This window comes from Mus caroli, chromosome 5 (genome assembly GCF_900094665.2).
Source record: "Mus caroli chromosome 5, CAROLI_EIJ_v1.1, whole genome shotgun sequence".
NCBI classification, from domain to species: Eukaryota; Metazoa; Chordata; class Mammalia; order Rodentia; family Muridae; genus Mus; species Mus caroli.
The window spans coordinates 69,093,850-69,105,819 of NC_034574.1; the positions used below are offsets into that span (position 1 = coordinate 69,093,850).

The window sequence follows — 11,970 nt, forward strand, 5'->3', positions numbered from 1 at the left end:
GTTGGTTTTTTTTTTTTTTGTTCGTTTGTTTGTTTTTTTGTTTTTCGAGACAGGGTTTCTCTGTGTAGTCCTGGCTGTCCTGGAACTCACTCTATAGACCAGGCTGGCCTCAAACTCAGAAATCTGCCTGCCTCTGCCTCCCAAGTGCTGGGATTAAAGGCGTGCGCCACCACGCCTGGCTGTGAGTCATTTTTTTATCCCACGTGCTCCACCATCTTGTGCTGCCTCACCACAAGTCCCCAGACAACAGGATCAATGGATTCATGGTCTGAAATTTCCAACACAAACTGATCCTTTATAAGTTATCTCTGGTCTTTGTTACACTAATGGGAAATAAACACAATACAGGTATAAAAAACACCTTAAAAGGTTGATAGGGGTAGCCCTGTGACAGAGTTTCTGCTTAGCACATACTTAGTCCTTGGTTTCATCCCCAGCCCACACAGCACACACTGCAATCCCCCTGCAGTAGTAGTTCTTACTGTGAGATGATTGCTAGTGCTTACACTTCAGTGACACTTGTTTACGTAGGACAATGCCAGAAAGCTTATCTTGGAATTCCTAGGTCTCCTATATCCTTAGTGGGTATGGATCATGTAAACAGCTTCTGTTGTTCAACAAAGGATGCCAATAGGGCTGTAGCCCAGTAGCAGTGAACTTTCCTGATAGGCACAAGGTCTAAAGTCACTCCTGGACACTTCAAAATAAACAATTAAAAAGAAATTTAACCTATTTTTTTCCTTCTGGTTTTGTTTGATTTTTTTTTCTTTTTCAAAGAGTTTGTCACTATTCAAGATTAGAAGGATAATGGTTCTGAGTCCTCGAGGTTTAAGTTAAAGCTAGCTCTAGCTTTGATTTGGAGCCAAGCACAGCCTCAGGAGATGGAGCTGTGTGTGGAACACAAAGAGTTACTCACTTTGGAATCTGATGCCTGGAGTTCACTTGGCAGAGCCCCAGTGAAGCCAGGGAGGTGGGCAACATGGAGGCGCTGCGAAAACCACACTCTCCTCAGACTCTGCTCCCTTCTGGGGACAAAGCTTTAGAGCCCCATTGCCTAACATCTTCTGTTGAACAGGTTTCCTGTCTTGCTCCAGAGCCACTGGAACATTGCAACCAGCATGTCAGTCTCCTGCAGCTGTAGCCCTTGAGCCTATTTGCTTTATGTGAGGTAACTAGAATTTAGCCAGGAGGCCTTTCTCTGAGATGATCATAGACCAGAGAACGGCAGGAAAAAAAACCAAAAACCTGGTCCCTAGCAGAACTCAAGGATCCATGGCACCTAACTCTTCTGCCTCCATCTACTGGGTTGCTTCTTTTATTCCCTCTACTTGACACTCCTGTCTCCTCTGCAGGCCCTTTTGAGCAAGGCAAATCTTTGCAGAAAAAGGAGGTGGCTGAAGGAGTCTAGACTTCTGATCCCTGTCTTGTTGTATTCTGAGGGCTCAGGACATTTGCACTCCAGGAATGAACTTGGATGTACAACAGCTGCACCCCAAACTATGTTTAGGAAGTATCTTGGTTATCTCACCATACTGGGGGCATACATAAGCTATAGCTTGAAGGGTTCTGTAAGGAGCAATGTTGAGTAGGCTAAGGAGAGGTTGCAAGAACGGCTTGTGAAACAGGAGTAGGATTTAGATTAGTGCCTGGCACATGGTTAGCAATTTGTGGGGTGTGTGTGTGTGTGTGTGTGCGCGCGCGCGCGCGCTCCCTCTGAGTAACTGATCATTAGGTATCTCAGCTTTTCTTTAGGAACTTTAGCCTAACTAATCATTCTTTCCTGTCTTCTACTCTTGCCTACCCAAGGTCTCCATCCCACAGAAGCCCTAACCACTCAACTCCAAACCTTTTCAGGATATCCTATTTCAGGATAAGGCATCCTGAGCCAGGGCAGTGATGACTTTTTGGTCTGCGGCTATTCAACAATGTTTTAAAATCAAGCTTGGACGTTCTCATCTTTTACTTCCGAATCTTACTTCAGAGCCTTCAAAAAACCCCAGCATATGGACCCCCGAAGAACATTCCGTGCAGGCAGCCCAGGGATTTGGTGAGGGTGGGTGGATCATAACTTAAAGGTGTGGCAGTTCCTGCCACGTAGGTAGCGGGGCTGGGACTCACTTGACATTTAATAGAAGTGGAGGTGGCGGCGGCTTAGGCCTTAAAGACCTAAGGCTCTTGAGGAAGTCCTGGTAGGAGCCTGGCAGCCTGACCTCTCCAGGGCCAATAAAGGGGTCTCTGGTGGGACCCGAGAGGACGCAGGGAGAGTCCATCAAGCAGCTCCAGCTACCTGGCCCGGCACGCCGGGTCCAATAGGACCAGTGAGCGAGCCGCACCTCAACCTGCCGGAAACGTCACGACGCCGGGATGACGTCGGGCCAATGGGAGGCCGTGTTGGCCAGGGGGCGGGCCGGAGGAGTTGGGCCGCGGAGGCAGTTGGAGGAGTGTGTGGCTTCTGCCGCCCAGCTGCTCCGGAGCGACCGCCGCCGGTCCGTCCCGGTCCGGTCCCCGCGTCCCGCGTGCTGCAGGGCTGCCCGCTGAGCGGCGGCGAGGCCTGACGGAGGCGCCTGCGGGCAAGCCGGGCTCGACGCTTCCCTTCGCCTGCACTTCTTCCTGCCGCAGCGCGGTGCCGGCTGGGCGGGCGGGATGGCGGCCGCGGCCCGGGGGAGCGGCCGGGCGCCGACGCGAAGGCTGCTCGTGCTCTTGCTGCTTCCGTTGCTCTGGGCTCCGGCCGGGGTCCGCGCCGGCCCGGAGGAAGACCTGAGCCACCGGAACCAGGAGCCGCCGGCGCCCGCCCAGCAGCTGCAGCCGCAGCCCGCGGCGGTGCAGGGCCTCGAGCCGGCCCGGGCCGAGGTGAGAGCCCGGGCTGGTGGGGATGGGGCGGGCAGAGGCGGCGGAGCCCGCAGCCGGGTACCAGGCTCCCGCGCTGGCGGCGCCGCCCTCTTTCCGAAGAGGCTGGGGGAGGGGAGCCGGCCCCTGCTCGGCTCGCTGGGAGGAGGGTGACAAGACGGCTTCCCTAGGCGCGGCCTGGCCTGGCTGCTTGGGGGAAGGGAAAGTGAGAGCCCCAACCGGGGGTCCCCAGAGGTCCTCTAGATCCCTGGTACCGACAGGCTTGCTCTGGATTCTGCGTTCTGCTGATCACATGGGCCATACTGAAAAGACTGGAAATCGTCATCCCAAGTAGAAAGTTTTTAGTACAGAGCCTCCGGGAGACTGGCTTTCTCGAAGTATCATCACATTGTTGGAAGTATCAGCCATTGTTGAAGCAACCCAACTAGAGATGCTCACCCATTCAGCTCGGCACACCCTGTGGTTCTTGCCAGATACAGTGTCTAGAGATTATGCGTTGCCACCCTCCCTTTTAAAAAAACGTGCTTTGGCTTGAGGGAAGTTGCCCTTGAATGCAGAGACTTGTGCCCAATGGTAGAGCGCTGTATAGTGAGGGATTCCAAGACTCTATTTATAGGTAAACTAGAGCCTCATAAGTTTCTTTAACCATTACCAGATAGATAGAAATTAACCTTTTAATCTATGTTCGTAGAATTTCTCCTTTCTATGTTACTTTCCTCTGAGTTGGACTCTCTATTTCCAATTTTGACTCTTACATTCTGGAGTTTTGTTTAGTCTCTTAGTAGGGTCCATTTTACCATTCCCTTTCCTACTTCTGTCTTTATCTGCCCTCCAAGAGAATGGCTGTCCTGACTTGAGTACAGATCAGGGTGACCGCAGGATAGATATTCATTTTCTCTTCACCATGCTGTTCCAGCTAAACCCCAGGTCTTTTAGGGACCCACCACTGCCTCGCTGTGTTCTAAACCAGTGGCTTCCAGAACTGAAACCTGAGCATTTTCATTGCCATTTTCCCCTGAGCAAAGACCTTAGAACAGAATCCAGGCATGAGGCCTGTGGTTCAGAACCCTTCCCACCTTCAAGAGCCAGCAGAACCTTCCGGAACCCTTCCCAGGATGCCCTTGTTAGAAGAGCACTCCCTGAGTAATGGGAGCTCTCCTTTCTTCACAGTTCATGTTACACTTTGGCCTTTCCAGTATTTTGTTTTTCTATGTATTATCAGGAGATGGAAATTTCTGTGATTCTGAGTTTGGTTTTACACAGCAAGTACTTTCTAAGAATCACCTGTCCAGAATGTAGCAATGGTCTTGAGAAATAAGGAAAAGTTCTCCTTACTGGAAGTACTCAGGAAGAGGTCAGATCAGTCAGCACCTGGTGGGAGATGTAGTTATAGTGCCGTGAAGATTTAGTGAGAGCTGTTAAGCGGGCAGAGCAGGTGACATTTCCTGCTTGTGGATGGGGCAGTGCAGGTCTGAGAAGAGTGGTGGTTCAGAAAACCTAATTCTTGGCAGACCCAGAGCTGGAAACCAGATCCCTGCTTCTAACCCTGCCAGGTGCTGTCTGCAGTCCTTGCGTTTGCTTGAAAACCCAACCCCTGCCAGCCATTTGTTCTAATGGTTTTAGTGTTGATGGATAACACATTGATGTAAGCCTTTTCTCTTGATGCCCACCCCACTCCTCTTTTGAGGGTTTTTATCTTTATCTATTTTTTTTTTATCTTTATCTATTTTTACACTCTTGCTTCTGACTTGGTTTCTGTCTGCTCTTCAGTGTGTTGAAGCCCTGAGAACATTGTTATAGCATACTCTTTTTTTGTCTCTTTCCTAAGACCATGTATGTTTTGGCATTTGCTAAGTAATTTTCCTTCCTTTTTCGAGACAGGGTTTCTCTGTGTAGCCCTGGCTGTCCTGGAACTCACTTTGTAGACCAGGCTGGCCTTGAACTCAGAAATCTGCCTGCCTCTGCCTCCCGAGTGCCGGGATTAAAGGCATGCGCCATCACCGCCTGGCTGCTAAGTAATTTTCTATGAGAAAATTCTAAGATTTTTACATTTCAGTTCCTATCAGGTTTTAAATACTTTTATGGAAAAAACTATAAAATGAACTCAAGCAGGAAAAAAACTTTTTTAAGAGTATATATCCAGCCGTCTTTTACTTGCTAAAGGATTTACTAGATGAAGAAAAACTCAGCTTTTATTATCTGTTACCTGTGATTTTGTTTATTTATTGATTTTAGCTTAGAAAATTGAACTGCAACTGATTATTTAGTTAATTCTGGAACTCTTGTAAAGTTTAACACAGACACAAACACACACACACACACACACAGACACACGGTGTAAGTATGTGGGCAGATGAGACGTGTTTGCACTAGAGTGATAAGTGGCCATCTGAAGGTAGTACAGACCAGGTGGCACATGTGACGTAGGAGCCATTGGCCATCAGATCCCAGGGCTCTAGGTGTTTGGCGTAGAGGCATTGAGTGGATGGGGCTTCTCTGCCCACTCTCCCTCTGTCAACCTTTGCTGCCATTCAGGCATGGTCTGTCTCTGCTCTGAACTGCTGAGTTGTCATTGAGCAACTGCCACATAGCTCTGCATCAGAAGGTTGCTTTAAACCAGTCACCACTGGGAGTGAAACAGCCCTAGGGGCCAGAGTGCAGTTTACGAGTGTATAACTTTTTAGGCATTTCATAGAGGTTGTAGTCATATTGTAATTTTTGAGACAGAAATACTGGTAGACACAGCTAGATTTACAGTCCTTTTTGGGATGCTGGAGAAAATGTAACCATGTTAAGTAAACGTCCCAGTGGTTAAGACAGTATGTGTGGCCTCAGTTAAGTGTCTTATAGATTCTTATCTTTACAACTAAGGGGTTGGAGGACTTGCTGGTGCAGACACTATGATTTTTTTGTTTTAATATTTTCATATATTTTGATGGTTCTTTTCCATTAGGAATTGACAGTTTACACTTAATAGCAAAACACTGTAAATAAAAACATTTTATTTATGTTTTTGTATAACTTTTCACATAGTGAAAAAAATTTTACAGTGAAAAAATTTTTTCTTCCATGTTTCTTAAACCATTTAATAAAAATGTCTCTTGTTTCTATGCAGTGATAAACATGATCAAAGTACAGTTTAGCAACAATATAAAGTGATTCCGATTTGTTGAGTATCTGGGTTTCAGCTGACTTTGCAACTGTAAGCAGTGGATGGTGTAAAAGGATGGGATATCTAAATTTAACCTTTTGGAGGCCACCGCATTGAGAGTGAACTGTGAAACTAAAGGGAATCCTGCTTTCATCAGCAGGCATTCTGGTAGAAGAGACGGTACAGACAAGTGGTTATATCTTACTGGGTTAAGGAGGTGGCTGAATTTTCAGACAGGGCTCTCTGTGTGTTGACTGTTCTTCGCCTTTATAATCTAGTTACAAAGAAGGCCAGTGGTGATGTACAGTTGTCCCAGCCCTTGGGAAGTTGAGACAGGAGCAGTGGTGTTTCCTTTGAACATACAGTCATGAGTAAACTACAGTTTTTATGCTGCAGATGGTGACCTGAGTTTGGTCTTGTTTTCTTCCTATTTCTTTCCTGGGCAGAATATAGATCCTATATATTCTGATGTTAGAGCTAATCTGGCCGTGGAGCAGTGTTGGTAGACCTACCCAGGCCTGTTATCTGGTCCTGCCGAGGTTCTTGTTCTCACTCTCCTCTTGGCTTACTCACTGTGAGGGCACCTCCACAGAAGCCATCGTGTTCCCGTTTTCATTAAACTGCATTAAACACAGAAGGTGTGTTCTTCAGCACCCAGATCTCAGCCTCTTGTGATTATGATTGATGCTTTGAGCTGTAAAGGCCTCTGCATGAAATGAAACTTTTAGTACTCCATTTATTTGGTGTTATCATGTCATCAAAAGAACACTTAAGAAAAATTAAGTAACCTGCTTTAAATATGTAAATACATAGCAGAATGGTAAGGTTCATAAAACAGAGTTGCTAAATGTTAATCGAAAATAAAGTCTTATGAATATGTACTTGTTACATATTTAATAGGAGTCAAATGTAATATTAGTAAAAATAAAATAATATTTTAGGTCAGTGAAATCGCCCAGGAAGACTTAGACATTGTGATGAAAACTTGCAGTAAGATGCTTTATCAGGTCCTGGTGGCATGCACCTATAACCACAGGCCTGAGATTACGTTAACCTGGGCTATGTTGGTACTTAGAACTTTATTATAGACCCAGTTCCATAGCAAGATGCTACTTTTGCCCCAGTCTCTAATCACTGTGATCTTTTAAAACTGGGTTTGTCTGCAGGGCCATTGTAAGTTAGACGGCTTCTTGTTTTGTTTTCTCCTTTTTTGCATATTTCAGTATTTTCTGAAAAGACTTGTTCTGACTTTGCCAATACTGTTGAGGCTTAGCTAATTCTAAGCATTGTTTCAAATTTTATATTAACGAACATGATGATACCTTTTGCTTAATAATCTCTTATTAAGCAACATATAAATTTTGAGGGGGATGGAATCAGTCTATTGGTGGCAAGCTATAGATTTTGTTTCAAAGCCAATATCCTTCCTGGTTTCATCATGAGTAAGGGGAGAATACAGTGAGTTTGTGTTCCTTAAACTATACAGCTCGATGGGAATTGCATCTTTCTTTGTTGTCATTTCCTCTTGATAATGGTGTGGTGGGTGACACACACTACAATCTCAGCACTTGGGAAGACAGTAGGAGGCTTCAAATTGAGTGCAGCCCAGGCTATGTAGTGAGACCTGGTCTCCAAGAAACAGAGTTTCCTAAATGAGGACTTAGGCGTGTAGGAGTGTGTGTGTCTGTGTGTATAATATGAGAGAGTGGACACAAGTGTATCATGATATGTATATGGAGTGAGAGGACAACTGTTGTTTGTCTTGGGTCCCCACTGTCCAGCTTTTGAGGCAGGGTCTCTCGTTTTATGCTGTGTGTGGTATGCTGGATGTCCTGCAGGCTTCGGGGGGTTGTTCTCCTGTCTACTTGCCATCTTGTTGGAGGAGCACTGAGGCTCTAGGCTGCAGCAAAGACTGCGGACTGAGCCATCTCCTCAGCCCTCTGCAAAGAGTTTTTGTTAAGTACAGGTTGCTGATCCTGTTCTCCTAATGCAGCTCGTGTCTTACATATTAACACACTGACATAGTGACGGTTCTGGGACGCTCTGAGCAGACCCTCGAGGGTCTCGCGTCTTCTTGTGGTGTAATGTGTAACTGAGAAGTGCCGGGTTGAAACTGCACTCCTTCCAGCGTGTTGGCTTCTGTGCTCATTCTGTCTTTCTCATGTTTCGGATCAAACTGTCATCCTTTCCATACCTCCTCCTCCTCTTCCTCCTCCTCCTCCTCTTTGTTTTTTGGTAGGAGGGGCAGTGTTGTGGACTGAGCCAGAGTCTTGCGCCTGTTAGAAAGTGCTACATCCGTTGAGCCACAATCTCAGCCCTCCCCTCCTCTGCTCTCCTCTGACCTCCAGTGCATTCTGCCTTTGCTTCTTCCTTCTCTCCCCGCTGGTGGTTGCTTCCTTTAGTTCCACTTACAGTTTCTCCTAGTTTGGGAAGGGAAGAATAAATGAGGGCTGTATTAACACTACTTGGCCCAGTTAGTTTCTGTTCTGCTGCTTTAAAACCCACTCCTACTGCAGAGTTACCTGTTAGCTAATCTTTGCTTTAATCTTCCGTCATCTGAGTTCCCTCCTTGCCCTTGTGTCCTTTTTGAGACTTGTTTATCTGTAAAGAACTCTAAGCAGCGAGGACTTTTGCCTGCGGAGCCTTCTCTACAGGCCTCCAGCCCATCATTTTGAAGCACACTTGTAACCTGACCGATATCTAAGTCCAGAGCTCTTCTTCCGTCTTCATTTGACATGACTACCTGCTCTCTGAAAGTTTTAAGCCTAACACCTCAGGTTCAGTTAGGATCACAGCCTCTATGGTTCTGCCAATCAAGTGAAATTATGTGAAAATGACTGGCATCTACTTAGTAACTCAGGGACCCACTTAGTAACTGGTAGTTGCCCTGACTGACGTTCAGTATAATCAACAGTCTACTGTCACAGCTCAGTCAGCCTTTTCCTTTCTGTCTGCTCTCCTCCCTTCTTCCTCTACCCCCACCACTAACTAGGCTTTCTAAGGTATCATAGTATAGCCCAAGTTCCTCTCTTAAAGAGGGATTTGACAGTTGTGGAGACTGACCTGCTAAGTTAGTTATCTTCTCTCAGGCATGGCCTCAACATACTTTGGCCAGTGTACTTTGTGCTTTGTAGGAAAGCCTCCACCTTGGCCTTACGGCCTTTTGAATGATTGCATGTGCTGCTTACATTATCCCAGGTAATCTGTTACTTAAGGCAGCTGGTTATAAATTATAACCACATCTGAATAGTTAGTGTGCACAGGTGGGGAGACTGAGCCCAGCTAAGGACATCCATATAACTCACAATCTCATGAGCTCGTCCGCTGGCTATAGGAAGCAAGACAACAGTGGTGCATTGGAGAACTGTGGGGAGAGCTGTTCAGTTATTCTCACTGGACCAGAAAATAGCTTCACTAAGCAAACCAGTCCATTAGAGCATGGCTGCATGGCTGTTACATTCTACAAAGTAACATCCTGTGTCTCTAGGAACCCAGAAGCATGCAGCTAATATTGAGGGATGGATTTCTGAAAATATTCCTCTTCTTCAGGCTTCTTAGCTCTGAGGCTCCTCCCAACCCCAGGGTTTGTATAAAGAAGAATATGACTTGTGATTTAACTTGAACGTTAAGAAAACTCAACCTCCTTCTAGCTTTGTATATGGTTAGGGTAGCAAGGAAAAGCTATAGGAATAAAATATTTCTATTAGATTACGCATAGTTGGGCAAGCATGACGCCCTGGATGTTTGAGAGAAGAGCTAGAGACTTGGGAAAAGATTTATACTTCCATATTTTAAATACTGTGGTTTCAGGTGCAAATTTGATGAATACCGTGAGGCATCCTTAAGTGAGCTACCTCCTTTTGAACACTCAGCAGCATTGCCACTCAAGGGTTAAAAGTGTAGCCTGTCTTAGGGTTCTGCTGTGAACAGACACCATGACCAAGGCAGCTCTTACCATTAAATTGTGGCTGACTTACAGGTTCACAGGTTCAGTCCTTTATCATCAAGGAGGGAATGGTTGCATGGGGCAAGAGGAGCTGAGAGTTCTGCATCTTGATCTGAAGGCTGTTAGCAGAATTCTACTTCCAGGCAGCTAGGACTAGGGTATTATAGCCCACAGCCACAGTGACACATCCACTCCAGCAAGGCTACACCTCCTACTAGTGCCACTCCCCGGCCCAAGCACATATAAACCATCCAATAGCCATTCTCAGAACAAAGAGAAAAGCACCTGGGAATAGCAATGAAAAGGCAGGTGAGTCCATGACTCTAGGTATACTGTGAAAGAGGCAGAGGGAAGGACCTAGCTAGAACTTTCCCCTGAGTGTAGACTGGAGTCAAGTTCAGGGGCATGAACTTTGCAAATCATGGGCAACCTCGGGATGGGGCAGTGTTGAGATTTTCTGTTGTGCTCTCTCCATTTCTGGTTCACAGCTGTAAGGTTAATTTTTTGTGAGCTTTAACTGTTTGCTTCTCCCCTGGGACTCTCATCCACTTGCAAACAGCCCTGGCTAATTTAGGCTACTGGCACCAGGTCTGTACCCAGAGTCTGACCTAGCCACATCTTGAGAACCACTTCTGACACTTTTCTTGGAAACCTTCATATGAAACTACTAGTCACCTACCTCTGATTGAACATGTTTAGAGCACACTCCTTGCTTTGATTTTTCTTTTCCCCATAGCTTTTAGGAGCATGATGTTATCAGGCAGCCAGCCTCCCCAACCCACCCTCCCCCCAAAGTCTCACCACTATCCTTAAGTGCGCCCTGCACTTCCTGAGAGCTGTTGACTTTTTTCCCTTTCTGTCATGTGCATGTATTCTCCTGGTTAGTTTCACCATTGCTCGTAGGTAGTTCACCTTCTGATAGGTCCAGAAGCAGATATTCCCCACTGCCTTGGTTATTAGCCACAGTGCCTCATCGATGTTTATCTTCCATTCAGAATCGTTTAGGGGCTTTCTTCTTGAGTTAGGTTATCATTATCATGTACACTTTCAATTTGCGGTACAGTTTTTCAGTCCACAAGCATTCATCCAGTGGTTTACTGTCTGAGACAAACAAACTTTATGTCTCATTGTTGGTCAGGATCAGGCAGAAAGCACACACTGTGTAAAACTTTCTGGTTAGCCATTCCCGTCCTGGATCCTTTGGATCTTGAGAAAGAACCTCCCAGCACACACTGCATTTGTTCGGGCAAAGGCTGTGCCACAGGTCTGAGCTCCCAGACCTTCGAGTGAGTGAACACAGAGTATAGACTTCTTGGTGGGATCTGCTTGAGGCAGCCACGAGGAACTGATTGGTGTGAGAGCAGCAGGTCAGGTCGGCAGGCATGGGATGGGGCTAGAGAGATGACTCGGGTGTTAAGAGAAGGTGAAGAATTCAAGTTTGGTTCTAAGCACCCATGTAGGGTAGCTCACAGCTACTTGTAACTTTAGCTCCAAGGGATCCAACACTCTCTTTTGGATCCTGTGGGTGCTTTCTCTCCTAAGAATGTGCACACACAAGAGAAAAAAAATTTGTTCAGAGAGGTCTTTGAAGTGATGCATACAAGGTATCCATCCATACTTGGGCGCATGATGGCAAAAATCTAGAAGGAACAGAATTCTGACTGTGTGAAGGGAAGTACTGCTTTGCCGTCTCTTATTCTAATTTGTGGCCCCACAGACCAGAATACTACTGGTTGGCTGGTGCTTTAAGTAAAGTTCCTTTGGAACAGAGCCATGCTGTTTCATAAAGTATCTGACAGCTGCTTCTCTGAAGTTACAGCAGCAAGATTGTAATTACCACAGGAACTGTGCAGTCTACAGAGCTGGAAAGTAGTCGGTTCTTAAGTGGCTCATTTCAGGGTGCATTTAGAATCACGTATATAACTTCCTTCCCCCCATATATATGATAATGTCATATATAAATATTTTATCTAAAGCATTTTAATAGTTTTCCAATATTAGTACTTGTAAAACTTTTTTTTTTTTT

At 46.0% G+C, this 11,970-nt stretch overlaps 1 protein-coding gene across 1 annotated transcript in view; it reads left to right on the top strand.

Annotated features, from left to right (window-relative positions):
- The first annotated feature begins 2,218 nt into the window (after nt 1-2,218).
- Nucleotides 2,219-11,970, top strand: part of Tmem165 (transmembrane protein 165) — a 28,472-nt gene continuing 18,720 nt past the window's right edge. The window contains exon 1 of the mRNA XM_021162931.2: nt 2,219-2,850. Within this exon, the coding sequence (XP_021018590.1) occupies nt 2,644-2,850 (207 nt within the window). The 5' untranslated portion in view covers nt 2,219-2,643. The remainder of the gene's footprint in view (nt 2,851-11,970) is intronic.